Source organism: Eulemur rufifrons, chromosome 30 (genome assembly GCF_041146395.1).
Source record: "Eulemur rufifrons isolate Redbay chromosome 30, OSU_ERuf_1, whole genome shotgun sequence".
NCBI classification, from domain to species: Eukaryota; Metazoa; Chordata; class Mammalia; order Primates; family Lemuridae; genus Eulemur; species Eulemur rufifrons.
Genome location: NC_091012.1, coordinates 14,456,792 through 14,473,713, shown reverse-complemented (window position 1 = coordinate 14,473,713; position 16,922 = coordinate 14,456,792). Strand labels below are relative to the sequence as shown.

Here is a 16,922-nt window from a genome sequence, read left to right as displayed (position 1 = left end):
AAAAAAATATTTCCCAGAGGAAGCCTTCTTAGTTGGTAGTATTTTTTTTATCACTCTGGAATTTAGAAAATCCTTAGCTGCCTTATTCTCCAAATAATCTTTCTGCCATTTTCCCACTATATTCTTCTTCTAGGAATCTTTCTTAGATATATTGGTCTACCTGATTGTGTCCAAGAGTCCCATACTCCACCTTCAGTTGTCTCCCTTTTAAAATGTTGCTTCCATGACTCAATATTTATAAATGAAATGTCTTCAACTTTCTGATTCTTCTGCTTCATTAAGTGTGCTTCTGTGATTCTCTAGAGAATTTTTCAACTCAGTTATTGTATTTTTCAGATCCACAATTTGTGTTGGGTTCTTGTTATAGTTTTTATGTCTGTTAATATCTCAGTTTCTTCAGGCATCATTTTGCAGATTTTGTTGTCTGTGTTTCCTTTTGTTTGTAGGGGATGTTTCAGATGATTATTTTTAATGTTTTTCAGATACTGCAAATATCTCCATTTCTTAAGCATTGATTCCTGGAGATTTATGTTTTTTGTTGCTGTGGAACAGGTTTTGTGAATCCTCTGTATTCCCTGAAATCTTGTGATAAGTTCAGTTAATTTTATCTTTGTTTTTACCTATGTATTGTAATTTTGTGTGACAATATTGAACTCTGCTCCCTTTAACTCAGTATGAGTTACTATTTAAATTGGAATTAGCAATTTAGCCATTGCTAAAATAATTCTGTATGTGTTTGCTTGCCGGTATGAGTAAAAATTATGTCTAGTGTGTTTCAAACTTGCTTGTTTTCTTGGTTTGTGGTCTATAATTTTTTTATCTTGACTAGGTGAGTAGTCATAAAAATTGTAATTTCAGCAGCTCTTTATTGGTGAATGTATATTATATTTGTGTGAGAGAAATAATCATGTAAGGAGACTTCAGGATGGCTGACGAGAACCAAGGCTTGGTCGGACCTTTCAGGTAGAACAGTTGAGAATTCAACAGATGGGAGTGGAGGATGATTCCTGGTCAGCAGTGGACCATAGAGTCTGAAATAAGTGGATTCCAGGACAATAAGAGCAGGTAATGAGCAGCTGAGAAGAGAGGAGGATAGAAGATACGAACTGGCACAAATAAAATCACAGAACTTCTGGAGCCCAGGGAAAAAGTAAGGGATTTTGACCTCCCCCACTCAGGTGCCTCAGGCCTGCAATAGGATGCATGTCTCTCATGCCATGTGAATGTGCTATGAGCAACAAGAGAGGCAGCATCACTACACCTGGACACCCCATCTTCTGCATCTGATACACTCCTGGCATCCCAGGAAGTAATTTTGGCTTAAGGTTCTCATAGCTGTGTGACCCCACACTCACCCCATAGCAACTACCAAAGCACCTTGCACTGAGTGACTAAGCCTGCTTTGGGTAACGGGTAGCACACTTCCAGCAAAAGTTGCACTGAGTGACTGAGCATGCCTTTGGCAATGGGGTGCAAACTACCAGCCAAGCCTGCCTTGGAAAGTGTACCTGGTGCTGCAACTCAGAGAGGAGGAGGTTTGACTGGCAGTCAAGTTTCCTGAGAGTGTTACAGGAAGACCATGGCCCGTTCTCGCCACCATAGCTGATGCTGGAATTCTCTGTGCTGAGATGCCCAGCTCTCAGTGCCACGGGTGCATTTTCACCTAGCTCCAGCAGTGTGGCCTCAGCTTGTGATCTTCCCATTGACAGGTACTTGGTGCATCTGCCTGCTAATAGCAAAGTCAACAGATGACAAGCACTGAGGAAGGGTCCCAGTTTCAAAATCAGGCAGTGAATGAAAGGCTGTGTCCATTGGGAGGGTGTGGAGGAGAAAAGGAAAACACTGGTCTATCAATGTTCCCCCTCCAAACCTACCCTCAAGAACTGCCATATTGGATTTTGCTGAACCAGGGAGAATCAATTTGCATAAATACTGGTTCCCAAGGTAACTAAATTCATCTGGCGCCTCCGTCTGACTTATAGAAGCTGCCTGCAACACCACTCACTTTAATAGAGAGTTCAGCTTGATCCAAAAGTTCCTTGAGCTGCCAGTGTTCCCCAAGGGGAAGTGTCCCTCTTGCAGAGTTTCCTGAGGGTAGAGAGAAGACAATATAGTTGAATGGGGTCACTTCAGCCCCTTCTGGAACCAGAGGCATGGAATGGACCTTTAACCTATACATATCTGTGAACAGCATTTGTGGAACTGTAGGACAGCATAATCCAACCTAACCTCACTCAGCCTAATTCCCCACCTGCCTCTTCTGTGGTAGTAAATAAATGACTTACATGGAGGTTTCAGGGCCCCCACCCAATGCCTGGGGTATTGGAGGGCTTCTCCTGAGGAGCTAGAGCTGGCCACAGGATCCAAAAACAATAGTTTACCTTCTTCCTTCCTGCAAACACCATCTACTTACAGGGAGATAAACTCACATGCCTGTTACACAATTACTCAATCATAGAGGGTGTAGTTGATTCTCACTCACAAGCACCAACTAACTCAGAAAATAAACTGTGTATATCATTATCTAAACAAGAAAAAATCCAAAATAAAGAAGCAAAGTCTGCTCCAGATGAGAAGGAACCAGCAAATGGACTCTGGATGTATGAAGAATCACAGTGAAGCATTACCCCCAAATGGGAACACCAGCTCCCTAGCAATGGATACCAACCAAAAACAGAATACTGAAAGGACCTATGAAGTATTTCAAACATTGATAGAAAGGAAGCTTCATGAAATTCAAGATAAAATGCAATCCCAACACAAACCACAAAAACTATGCAAAAACAGAATGAAAAATTTACAAAAGATATTGAATTAAAGAAAAATCAAACAGAGTTTCTGGAAAGGAAAAATTCATTCAACGAACTACAAATCACAGTGGAATGCCTTAAGAACAGGTTACATCAGGCAGAAGAAAGAAACTCAGAACTTGAAACAACACCTTTCAATTAAACAAGTCAATCACAGAGATAGAGCAGAGAAATAAGAGGAATGAGCAAAGTCTACAAGATACATTGGATCATGTAAAGAGGCCTAAGATAAGAATCTTAGGGACTCCTGAGGGTGAAGGAGAAAATAAACAAGGGTTGGATAATTTTGGGGGTAAAATTAAGGAAAATTTTCATGTCCCTGCTACAACTCTACATATCCAGGTTCAAGAAGCTCACAGAACCCTTTGGAGATTCATCAAGGGACAAAAATATCACAACACATTGTCATCAGACTAGCCAAAATAAACATGAAAGAGATACTCCTAAGAGCCATAACGTGAAAGGAGCAGGTAACGTGCGAAGGAAACCCTGTTAGACTAACTGCAGACCTCTTAGCTGGGACCTATAAGTCAAAAGGGATTGGGGCCCTATTGGGTCTTCTCAAACAGAATAATACCCAGACTGGATGTTTGTGTTTTCCAAAATTAAGTTTCACTTGAGGTGAAAATAAAGTCTTTCTCAGACATGCGAACACTGAGGGAATTCATCAAGACAAGACCTTCCCTGCAGGGAGTACTCAGAACTTCGTTATTCATAGATCAGCATGATAAACACTTAACAACATGAAATCACCCAAGAGCTAAGGTAGAAGTCCAGTGGCTTAAGAGATAAAACAAACCAACAACATTCAACTCAACAGGATGAACAGAAATCCACCACATTAATCAAATATTTCAATAAATGTGAATGGTTTTAACTACCTAGTGAAGAGACATACGCTGGCTAAATACATAAACATACACAAGTAAGTATCTGCTATCTTCAGGAAACACATTTAACCCACAAGGACTCATCCAGACTAAAGGTCAAACGACAACATTGTATGCTAATTGAAACCCAAAGAAAGCTGGAGTAACAGTTCTCATATCAGATAACTTCGACTTCAAATCAACAAAAGTAATGAAAGAGAAAGATGGCCATTATATAATGACAAATGGAACAATTCTGCAAGAAGGTATAACAATCTAAAATATTTATTATGCACCAAATACAGGAACACACAGATTCATACTGCTAAAACTACTTGACCTAAACAAAATCATAGATAATACAACCATAATGCCAGGGACTTCAACACCCTGCTGACAGAACTATACAGCTCCTCCAAACAGAAAATAAACAAAAAGACAAGGGATTTAAATAAAACTCCAGAACATATGGGCCTACTAGACAGTTACAGAACATTCTATCTGAAAACACCAAAAAATACTTTTGGCTCATCAGCTCAGAGGACATTCTCTAAGATTGATCATGTCCTAAGCCATAAAAAATGTCCCCCAAAATTAAAAAAAAACAGAAATTATACCATGCATTTTCTCAGACCACACTAGAATAAAATTAGAAATCAACAACAGAAACACTCATCTCTACACAAAGTCATGAAGACTAAACAACCAACTGCTGAATGATTGGCAGATCGAGGAGGAAATTAAGATGCAAATGAAAATATTCTCTCAACTAAATGATAATGAGACACAAGTTATCCAAATCTTTGAAAACAGCTAAAGCACCCTGAGAGGAAAATTCATAGTCATAAATCCCTACATCCAAAAGACAGAAAGGTAACACATCAACAATGTAATGAATCAACTGAAAGAACTGAAAGAGGATGAGCAAACCAATCCCAAACTCAGCAGAAGAAAGAATATAGCCAAGATCACAACAGAACTAAATGAAATTGATAACCAAGGAACTAAACAGAAGATTAATGAAGCAGAAAGTTGGTTTTGGAATAGATAAACAAAATCGACCTGCCTTTTATGAGGTTAACCAGAAGCAGAAAAGATAGGACTCGAATAAGCTCAATTTGGAATGAAAAAGGAGAAATTACAACTGATTCCACAGAAATACAAAATATCATCTTTGAATAGTCTAAAAATCTCTATGCACATAAACATGAAAACGTGCAGAAAATGGGCAAATTCTTAGAAAAACCAGCCTCCCTAGGCTCATTCATGATGATATGCAATTCTTGAACAGACCAATATCAGGACTGGTATTGAAGTAGTAATAAATAACTTTCCTTAAGAATAAAGTCGTGAACCACATTGTTTCACTCCTGAATTCTACCATACATAAAAATAAGTACTGGAGCCTATCCTGCAGAAATTATTGTACATTGAAAAGGAAGAAATCCTCCCCAACATATTTTACAAAGCCAACATTGCCTTGATACCAAAGCCAGAAAAGGACAGAACAAAAAGAAGAAAAATACAGAGAAATATTCCTTATGAATATGGATAACAAATTCTCAATAAATTCCTAGAAAATGGAATTCAGCTGGTCTTCAAAGAAATAATCCATTATGATCAAGCGGGCTTCTTTCTAGAGATGCAGGCATGGTTGAACATAGGCAAATCTATTAATCTAATTACATACATGAAAGGGAAATAAAAGATTTTGACAAGAAACTACTGGAGTTGATAAATCAGTTCAGCAAAGTCTCAGGTTACAAAATAAGTGTACACAAATCAGTAGCCTTCACACGAGCCAACAACTGTGAAACTGAGAACCAAATCAAAGACTCATACCTTTCATAGTAGCAACAAAGTAAATGAAATACTTATGAATATATCTAACTAAGGAGGTGAAGGACTTCTACAGGGAGAATTACAAAACACTGAGGAAGGAAATAGAAGAGTATACAAACATATGGAAAAGCATACCATGCTCATAGACAGGCAGAATCAACATGATTAAAATGTCTATACTACTGAAAATAATCTATAGATTCAATACAATCCCTGTTAAAATATTAACATGATTTTTTACCGATTGAGAAAAAGTAATTCTACGCTTCATATGGAACAAGAGAAGACCCTGTATAACAAAACCAACCTTAAGGAAAATGAACAAATTGGGAGGCATCCATTTACCAGACTTTAAGCTATAGTGCAAGGGTATAGTAATGAAAACAGCATGGTACTGTCACAAGAACAGGACATAGACCAATGGAAGAGATCTGAGAACCCAGACATAAAACCATCCTCATATAGCCATGTGATAGCAGACAAGAACGTACACTGGGGAAAGGAATCCCTATTCAATAAATGATCCAGTGAAAATTAGGTAGCCACATGTAGAAGAGTAAAACAGGATCCGAACCTCTCATCTGTCACAAAAAAAACAACTCACAGTGGATAAAAGACTTAAACCTATGTCGTGAAGCCATAAGAATCCTAGAAGAAAATGTTGAAAATACTCTTACAGACTTCAGACTAGGCAAAGAATTTATGAGGAAGACCCCCAAAACTATCACAGAAACAACAAAAATAAGTAGATGGGACCTGATCAGACTAGAAAGCTTCTGCACAGCCAGTGAAAGTATAACTAGAGCAAATAGTCAAGCTAGAGAATGGGAGAAAATATTTGCATGCTATATATCCAATAAATTGCTAATAACTAGAATTTATATATAACACAGGAAAATCAGTAAGAAAAACAATAAAACAACCCCATTAAAGGTGTGAAAAGGACATGAACAGAAAGTGTTTTAAAGAAGATGTACTAATGGGCAACAAACATATGAAAAAAATGTGCACATCTCTAATCATCAGAGAAGTGCAAATGAAATCCACAGTGAGATATCACTTTACTCCAGTGAGAATGGCTTTTATCAATAAGTTCAAAACAAGTGTAGGTGTGGATGTAGAGAGATAGGAACACTTATATATACTACTGGTGGGACTACAAACTGGTATAATCTCTATGGAAAGTTATATGAAAACATATCAAAGTACTAAAAGTGGAACTACCATTTGATCTGGCAATTCCACTACTTGGTATCTCCCCAATGAAAAAATGTCATGTTCTAATAAAGACATCTGCACTTGAATGTTTATAACATCACAATCTACAATTGCAAAGATGTTGAAATAACCTTGGTAATTATAAATACATGCATATAAATATATGTATAAATATATATAAAAATATGATATTTGTATACCATAGAGTAGTACTAAGCCTCAAAAATCAGTTGTTAAATCACATACCTTGTATTATCCTGGATTGTATTGGAGCCCATTCTTTTAAGTAAAGTATCACAAGAATGCAAAAAACGTGCACCACACCTGCTCATTATCAAATTGTTATCAATTGATCCACACATATGTGACCAAATGGAAGTAAAAATCAGCAGGTATTAGACCACTGGAAGGGTGTGTAGGTGTTGGGAAAATTCACATCTAACGAGTGTGGTGCACACAATGTGTGGATGCACACACTTGTAGGTTTGATCACTTGGTGCAAAAGCAATACATATAATCTGAATGATTTACTGCCATAATGCTTTGAAACTAAAAAAAAGAAACAGTTTTATAATCTGCAGGATAGTTTTGAAAAGCCTCATAACTGTGTATCTCTTTAAGATATTATTTTTATTTTAATTATTGTAAAATCACAAAAATTATAATCTTAATTACTTTTAATTATTCACATCAGTCATGTTAACTATATTTACATCATTACGCAATATATGTCTAGAATGTATGTATTTCGTAAAACTAAAATTCAGTACACATGAGAAAACTACCCATTTTCCCCATTGCCTAACTGTTGACAAGCACCATCATGTTTTCTGTTTCTAGGAGTGTAACTGGTTTAGAAATATTGTACAAGTATAATCATAAAATATCTGTCTTATTCTGCTTAACATTTCCTTAAGCATAATGTCATCAAGCTTTATCTCTACTGTGGATGTTATTAGATTATCGTTTTTTTTAAAGCTGAGAAATAATCCATTATTTCTAAATTTCAAATTGTATTTATCCTTTCATTTTGTAAGGGCAGTTTGGGTTTCTTTCATCTACTGGCCTTTGTGAATAATGATGAAATAAATATGAGTGTGAAGATACCTTTTTATTTTACAATATATGCACGAGATTATATTTGTGTTTCTTTCTGATTCATTGGTCCAGTTTTCTGTCTTTCTTTTTTTTTATTTCATCTTATTGTTATGGGGGATACAGAATTGCAGGTTACATACGTTGGCCATGTACCGCCTTTCCCCCCAAGTCAGAGCTCCAGGCGTGTCTGATCCCCAGATAGTGCGCGTTGCACCCATCATGCCAGTAGAAAACTTCATTGACTACTGTAGCTTTTTTAATGTTTTAAAATGGGGAAGTGTGGTCCCAATAGCATTGTTTCTCTTTTTGATGATTGTTCAGATCTTTGTGGTCTCTTGAGATTCCATATTATTTTTGGGTTTGCTGTTTCCATTTTTGAAAAAAATTAAATTGAGAATTTGAAAGGAATTGTATTGAATCTGTAGACTGCTATCGACGTCTTCAGAGCATTAAGTCATCTCTTGAACAAGAACGTGTTCAAAAGTGTGTTATTTTCATATATTTGTGAATTTTTCTCTGTTTCTTCTGTTATTTATTCACAGTTTCATTCCATTCTGGTCAGAAATTAAAGTGTGTAAAATTTCAGTTTTCTAACATTGGTTAAGACTTGTTTTGTGGCCATACAGGTAGTTTTTTAGGAAGAATGTTTTATGAGCTATCAAGAAGATTGTATGTTCTATTATTATTCTGTAGAGTATTCCCTATATATCTGTTAGGTCTAATTGCTCTATGTTGTTTTGAAATCTTCTGTTTTCTTATTATTAATTTGACTGGCTTTATTATTATGGTAAGTGGAATATCAAAGTATCCTATTATTTTGCTGTCCCTTTCTTTCTTCAATTCTGTCAATGTTTTCTTTATATATTTGCGAACCTTGATGTGAGATAAAGATAGATATCATATATATGTATTGCTTTCATGGGTTCTCAATGAATGACATCTTTCTATATTAAATGTCCTTGTTTGTCTCTTGTGACAGTTTTGGCTTAAAGTGTATTTTATAAACTATAACATTTTTCACTTCAAATGTAATGTGCCTAATATAACTTTGAACTCCACTGCTCTTACATGCTTAAGGTTTTCGTGGTATATTTTGTTATATCCTGCCAGATTTAGTCTATTGTTTTTACAAGCTATGAAGTACAGTCTCTTTAGAGAGAATAGAGTTGGATTGTTTAATCCATTTATTTAACTGTGTCTTCTGACTGGAAATAGCAGTACATAAATATTTACATAATTTTCTCAAAGGGAAGGACTTATAATTTCCCTAATATTAATTGTTTTTATATAACTTGTGTCACTATTTTTTGTTTCTTTCCTCTCCTTTTCTCCTGCATTGTGTGCCATTGATATTTAGGGACATATTTTGTTTCTTTGTCCACCTTCCTTTATGTATCTCTATAAACACTTCCCTGATGTTCACTGTGAGAATTACCTAAAATCCTTTAAAGTTGCAACATACGTTGAACTGAGAACTACTTAACTTCAGTTGTGTACAAAAATTCTTAATCTTTACACCTGCCCCCAACCTTATGATATCGATGTCAATAATTATGTCTTTTTACATTGTATATCAATAAACATATAGTAATGCTTTTTTATTTTGTCTTTTAAATTTTATAGCATAATTAAATGTTTTTGTACCATCATTATAGTACTGCAGAATTTTATTTTTCTTATGTGCATATGTTTCCCAGAGAGTTATATAGTTGTCATAGAAGACAGAAACCAGCTTATGGAAAGGCCATAAAAAAAAAATGTATGGACATATGTGCCAATAGTTTCATTCTCTTTTGAAAGGGAGTCCAGGAGATGGGATTTTACTACTAATGTGATTCCTCTATATCAGCACAGAGGAAGGGCTTTGGTAGGTAAATGTAACAAACTTTCCTTCCAGTTCCATTTGGTTCTTGGTATCATTCTCATCTGGGGTGCTATAAATTATTAGCAGTTATGAATTCTCAAAAAAGTCATGTTTGTAAGTATACTTTTAAGGTCATACATCTGTGATGGAAGTAAGACCATGGTGTTCTATTGTGCTTTCTTGCTAATGTGCTTGGTATAGTTTTATATATTCAAATTGTGAAGTACATTCACCTGAGTCCAGTTAGTGAGATACTTTGTTATTTTCATTTCTTTCAGAACTGTCTTCCCATTGCACCTGAGACCTGGTGCCAGAGCAGGGCATAAAAGACTCATTCCAGAAATCAATAATGAGACTATATGGAAGCTGTGGCCTTGAAAATGTACACTTAAGAGAAGAATGGCAGTGTGCGGGTGAGAGTAAGAGGCAGAAAGTATATTATGATGGTCTTACTCAATGTTTGTCAACTACCCACAGGAAAATTTGCAAATGTAATAAATGTATAAAAGTCTTTACAAATCTTCAAACCTAAATACACATAAGAAAAGACATACAGGAGAGGGAAGATTTAAACATACTAAATGTGGAAAAACTTTTAACCACAGCTCAAAACTTTCTGGACATAGGAAAATTCATACAGGAGAGAAACCCTACAAGTGTGAAGAATGTGGAAAACCCTTTAACTGGCACTCAAAACTTACCACACATAAGAGAATTCATAGTGGAGAAAAACCATACAAATGTGAAGAATGTGGCAAAGCATTTACCCAGTGCTCAAACCTTAAGGTACATAAAAATGTTCATACCGGAGAGAAATTGTACAAATGTGAAGAATGTGGCAAAGCCTTTAGCTGGTACTCACGTCTTATTGAACATAAAAGAATTCATACAGGGGAGAAACCATACAAATGTGAAGAATGTGGCAAAGCCTTTAGCCGGTACTCACATCTTACTGAACATAAAAGAATTCATACAGGAGAGAAACCATACAAATGTGAAGAATGTGGCAAAGCCTTTAGACGTTGCACAGACCTCACTCTACATAAAAGAATTCATACAGGAGAGAATCTCTACAAGTGTGAAGAATGTGGCAAAGCCTTCACCCAGTCCTCAATCCTTATTCTACATAAAAGAATTCATAGTGGAGAGAAACCTTACAAATGTGAAGAATGTGGCAAAGCCTTTAGCTGGTGCTTAAGTCTTACTGAACATAAAAGAATTCATACAGGTGAGAAACCCTACAAGTGTGAAGAATGTGGCAAAGCCTTTAACTGGCACTCAAAACTTACTACACATAAGAGAATTCATAGTGGAGAGAAACCATACAAATGTGAAGAATGTGGCAAAGCATTTACCCAGTGCTCAAACCTTAAGGTACATAAAAAAGTTCATACCGGAGAGAAATCATACAAATGTGAAGAATGTGGCAAAGCCTTTAGCCGGTACTCACGTCTTACTGAACATAAAATAATTCATACAGGAGAGAAACCATACAAATGTGAAGAATGTGGCAAAGCCTTTAGACGATGCACAGACCTCACTCTACATAAAAGAATTCATACAGGAGAGAATCTCTACAAGTGTGAAGAATGTGGCAAAGCCTTCACCCAGTCCTCAATCCTTATTCTACATAAAAGAATTCATAGTGGAGAGAAACCCTACAAATGTGAAGAATGTGGCAAAGCCTTTAGCTGGTGCTTAAGTCTTACTGAACATAAAAGAATTCATACAGGTGAGAAACCCTACAAGTGTGAAAAATGTGGCAAAGCCTTTACCAACTGCTCAAACCTTAAGGTACATAAAAAAATTCATACCAGGGAGAAATCATACAAATGTGAAGAATGTGGCAAAGCCTTTTGAGGGTGCACAGACCTCACTCAACATAAAAGAATTCATACAGGAGAGAAAGCCTACAAGTGTGAAAAATGTGGAAACGCCTTTACCAAGTCTTCAATCCTTACTCTGCATAAAAGAATTCATACAGGAGAGAAACCATACAAATGTGAAGAATGTGGCAAAGCCTTTATCAACTGCTCAAACCTTAAGGTACATGAAAAAATTCATACCGGAGAGAAATCATACAAATGTGAAGAATGTGGCAAAGCCTTTAGCCGGTACTCACATCTTACTGAACATAAAAGAATTCATACAGGAGAGAAACCATACAAATGTGAAGAATGTGGCAAAGCCTTTAGACGATGCACAGACGTCACTCTACATAAAAGAATTCATACAGGAGAGAATCTCTACAAGTGTGAAGAATGTGGCAAAGCCTTCACCCAGTCCTCAATCCTTATTTTACATAAAAGAATTCATAGTGGAGAGAAACCCTACAAATGTAAAGAATGTGGCAAAGCCTTTACCTGATGCTCAAACCTTAAGGTACATAAAAAAATTCATACTGGAGAGAAATCATACAAATGTGAAGAATGTGGCAAAGCCTTTAGCTGGTGCTTAAGTCTTACTGCACATAAAAGAATTCATACAGGAGAGAAACCATACAAATGTGAAGAATGTGGTAAAGCCTTTAGCCGGTGCACAGAACTCACTCTACATAAAAGAATTCATACAGGAGAGAAACCCTACAAGTGTGAAGAATGTGACAAAGCCTTTACCCAGTGTTCAAACCTTAAGGTACATAAAAAAAATTCATACCAGAGAGAAATCATACAAATGTGAAGAATGTGGTAAAGCCTTTAGATGGTGCACAGACCTCACTCAACATAAAAGAATTCATAGTGGAGAGAAACCATACAAATGTGAAGAACATGGCAAAGCCTTTACCCAGTGCTCACATCTTAAGGTACATAAAAAAAAGTCATACAGGAGAGAAATCCTACAGATGTGAAGAATGTGGCAAAACCTTTACCTGGGACACATACCTTACTCTGCATAAAAGAATTCATACTGGAGAGAAACTCTACAAATGTGAAGAATGTGGCAAAGTCTTTACCCAGTGCTCACACCTTAATCTACATAAAGGAATTCATACCAGAGAAAAATTCTACAAATGTGAAAAATGTGGCAAAGTCTTTAATAACTGTTCACATCTTACTCAACATCAAAGACATCATACTAGATAAAAGTGAGATAAATGTAATGACTATGGAAGTGCTTTCCCAATGCATTAGCCTTAAATGCACAACAGTACTTATGCTGAAAGTAAACAATAATAATGTAGAGCACTGAACATACCTTTACTTCTGTCACAGATCTTATTGGACATGAGAGAACTTACACTGAAAAGAAACCCTCCAATGTTTTCTCAAGCATTGCTCAACATCAGAAAATTTTTAATAGATAGAAACCTTACAAATTTAATGAATGTGAAAAAAGATTTATGCAAAAGGTATGCCTTAGAGAACAACAGAGAATTGATACTTAAAACTACTTTGCAGATATAATAAATTTCAGAACAGATTTAATCAAAAATCAAGTCTAAATAGATATCAGGGGATTCACAGTACAATGCACTAAGGCACTAACTCATTCAACCATTTCTTTAAACCAGGTTTTTGACTATAGAGAATAATCCAGTTAAAATAGTTAGATAATTTATTTGTATGTCAGTTTTAAAAAAGAGAGAGATTTTTTTTGAGAGTTATAATTATGTGTAAAATATACTTTCTGGTCAAGGTGGGGTGAAAATGTAACAAAATATATTTTTTTGCATTTTTTGACAAGCAAATATTGATGTGATTCAACTCTCAAAGCAATAGATGCTATGCTTTCATTCCTAGTGTGCATGTGAATGTGTGTGGTTAATGGTAGCTACATCACAGTTATTAGAAGTCTTTCTCTATTAAGTAGGCATCATTCATGTACTTTTCCATGGAAAATTGAAATCACTGAAATGTAACATGTATGAAATAGAGAGGTGCTTTGTGGTTGACTTTTAACAAACAGTATTTAAAGTGATGTGTAATGTAGGTATACAGACTAATATTCTTCTCATTATAATCAGAATGAAACAATTACAATATTAGAAATAAATTGTTTTACTAATTGCAAATTAGGATGATGAAATAGAGTGAATTTTGAAATATTATTAGATTACATGTAAACTTAATTTGTTTTATTAAACTAAAAAAGGTTTTTAATGTGTCAAACATGTTGTAGATTGAATGAAGTGTTATTTTGCCATTAATATTAACCTGTGCGATATTACTCAAAGTTGGAGATAATGGATTGTAAAAATGAACAGTTGGGTTACACACTAAAATGGCATCATTTGTGATCCTTTTTTCCAGTGGCTTTAAATTTCTAATACTTTGATGAATAATGTTCCCAAAAGTTTTATTTTTTATTATTTTTGCAATTACATTGTTACTGTAATGCTTATAATAAAGATTGTCCACTTAATGAAAAGGAATCCATTTCTGAACACTGAATGACTACTTCTTCCATTTTATCCTACATTTTTCTTTCAGCATGCAACCGCTCTAGCTAGTGAAGCACAAATAAACACATTTTTTATTTACATGGAATCAAACATACAAATATGTCATGGTTAAGATGAACTTTAGTTGTAATAGATTTACAGAGTAAGTAATTATGTTTGTGTGAATGTGGATGTATACCTGTTTTGAAAAGAAAAGAAGAAATAATGGAAAAAATAGGTAATTTCAAAAGTGTTGAGAATTTACTAGCAAACTAGAAACTTCAAAGATTCTGAAAGCAATTTTTTTTTGCTTTATGTTGAATTAATTTGTTTAAAACCCTAAAGCTTCTGATTCAGAACCTGCCCACACCAATCCTCTGTTCTTACATGCTTATTACTCATTCTAGGCCTAATGTATAATTTTATTATTTCAAAGTTCATTAAGTATTCTTTATATGACATGCTCTTCAATTATAAGAATGATTTTTATAAAATTTAACAGTGCTCATGAAATAATCTGAAGGTATGGGTAATTCCACAGTGTATTAATTTCATTTTATTTACTTAGTACATTCTGTATTTTCCTTCTATTTTGGGGAGTGTATTGAAAGCACTTTTGGTTACTGTTTCTTTTAATTTTGGTCATTGACCTAATTAATTTATTGACTGTGTCAGGCTAATTTGTTCAGGTAAATACTAAGAAGGATTTATAAATTATGAGGTTGTTTTGATATTTAAATAGAAGGAACAAGTACAGGACAGTGTTATGTATGTAGTAAATGCTTTATAATTAGCTGTAAATATTTCTGTGGGAATGAGTTTGTGGCTCTAGGTAAGAGATTGAAAATGTCCAGGGTGAAAAAATGGCATTGATTTTGCATATGGAGAGAGGAGACCTACAGAACAACCAACACTTGGAATTTATAAGTGGAAACTCTACTTCTTTGATTTCTTAATTATCTCCAGTGTTTTTTGCTATCTTTTTATCTTCATTCCCTTCTACAAATGTATCTAAGCCATTCTTCTTTCTGTCTGTACTTGGTCTACAACTTTCTCACTGTTGTACTCACCCCCTGCCAGTTCACATAGTACTTTATAATTTCTGATGAGAAGTTCAGTATTTTTTAATTTGGTGAAAGAAAAAATTTAACTAGAGAGTTTGAGGCCATTTATAGGTTATACATGCAGCATTCTGATTACTTAAGATTAGAGAGATTCAGTGTCCTAAGCTAAAAGTAAGAGCCTTAAAGTACAAAGAAAGATAAACAATTCTGAATGCCAGAGGATTAAATCAAGAACTCAGTATTGTTTGCTTTGCAAAAGCAAGATGTTATTAGATCCTAACATATAATGTCATAAATATGAAAATAATTAAAATCAGTAAAGCATTAATAATTGTGTGATGTGTATGGTAGGCACTATATAAATAAACATCACAATTTGGCCATCTCTTAATAGAGAGTTTAGGTAAAGGAAGAAGTTTGAATTTAATTTTCTATGAATTACTTATGTGTACAACATACGCATCCATCTAGAATCTACTTATGACCGTGTATTTTCAGTATTAGAATGTTATAGAATGATTTCTGTGGATTTAAAATTTGGAATAATCTTTCTTTACCTGATATTTCAATCTTAGAGAATTTATTTTATAGGACTTTATTTCAGTTGGTGCAGTGCACAGTACAGAGTTTTCATTTTTGGTCATCTAACTGTGGCCAACAATTTGGTGATTCTCTCTAGAGGAATCTCGGATCATGGCAGCTTTTTGATTGAAAATTTCATCAGTGATTTGGCATGCAATCTTGTTTTCTGTGCTGACAGTGGCCAGAGGTGGGACAATGAGCACCACATACCTCTTTAGTGTTTTCCATACCATAATCATCAGCACCAAGAAGTCCAGGTCCCCTAAGCTTCAAATAAAAGCATTAAAGCCCCTTTCGTGTTCTGTCCTGGATTCTGAATCTGCTGGTAAATATCAGAGTTCCCTTGCTTATGACTGACAAATAGAATGACAAAAACAGCACTAAAACTATATATTTTTGATACTGTTCAGCCAAGCTCATGACAAAGATCCAGGGTTAGCATTCAGAACAATGCTATACTTCAAATATTTTTATTGATTTTTTTAATTGACTGATAATATTATATGTATTTACCATGTAAAATGTGATGATTTGAAATATACACACACACACACACACACACGCACACCCATTGTCTAATGCTTATTCTAGCTAATTAACAAATGCTTTACTTCTCATAGTTATCACCTTTGTGGTGAAGAACACTTATTGACTGTCTCAGCATATTTCTTTTTAATTTTTATTTTTTTATTCTTATTTCAGTATATTGTGAGGGTACAGAAGTTTAGGTTATATATATTGCCCTTGCCCCCCCCCACCCCCACGAGTCAGAGCTTCAAAGGAGTCCATCCCCTAGACAGTGCGCATCGCACTCATTATGTATGCATAGACCCATCCCCTCCCCCACCCACATCTGCCCAACACCTGATTGATGTTATTCCTGCATGTGCTCTTAGGTGATGATCAGTGAAACCAATTTTCTGGTGAGTACATGTGGTGCTTATTTTTCCTTTCTTGGGATACTTCACTTAGTACAATGGGTTCCAACACTTTCCAGGAAAATACAAGAGGTGCTATATCACCATTGTTTCCTATAGCTGAGTAGTACTCCATGGTATACATATACCACATTTTATTAATCCACTCATGGATTGATGGGCACTTGGGTTGTTTTCACATCTTTGCAATTGTGAGTTGTGCTGCTATAAACATTCGAGTGCAGACGTCTTTTTTATACAATGTTTTTTGTTCTTT

At 35.1% G+C, this 16,922-nt stretch overlaps 1 protein-coding gene across 1 annotated transcript in view; it reads left to right on the top strand.

Annotated features, from left to right (window-relative positions):
• Positions 1–16,922, top strand: part of LOC138378768 (zinc finger protein 678-like) — a 45,226-nt gene that overhangs the window by 8,783 nt on the left and 19,521 nt on the right. Inside the window, 1 exon segment of the mRNA XM_069464137.1 lies at positions 10,488–11,967. Within this exon segment, the coding sequence (XP_069320238.1) occupies positions 10,488–11,967 (1,480 nt within the window).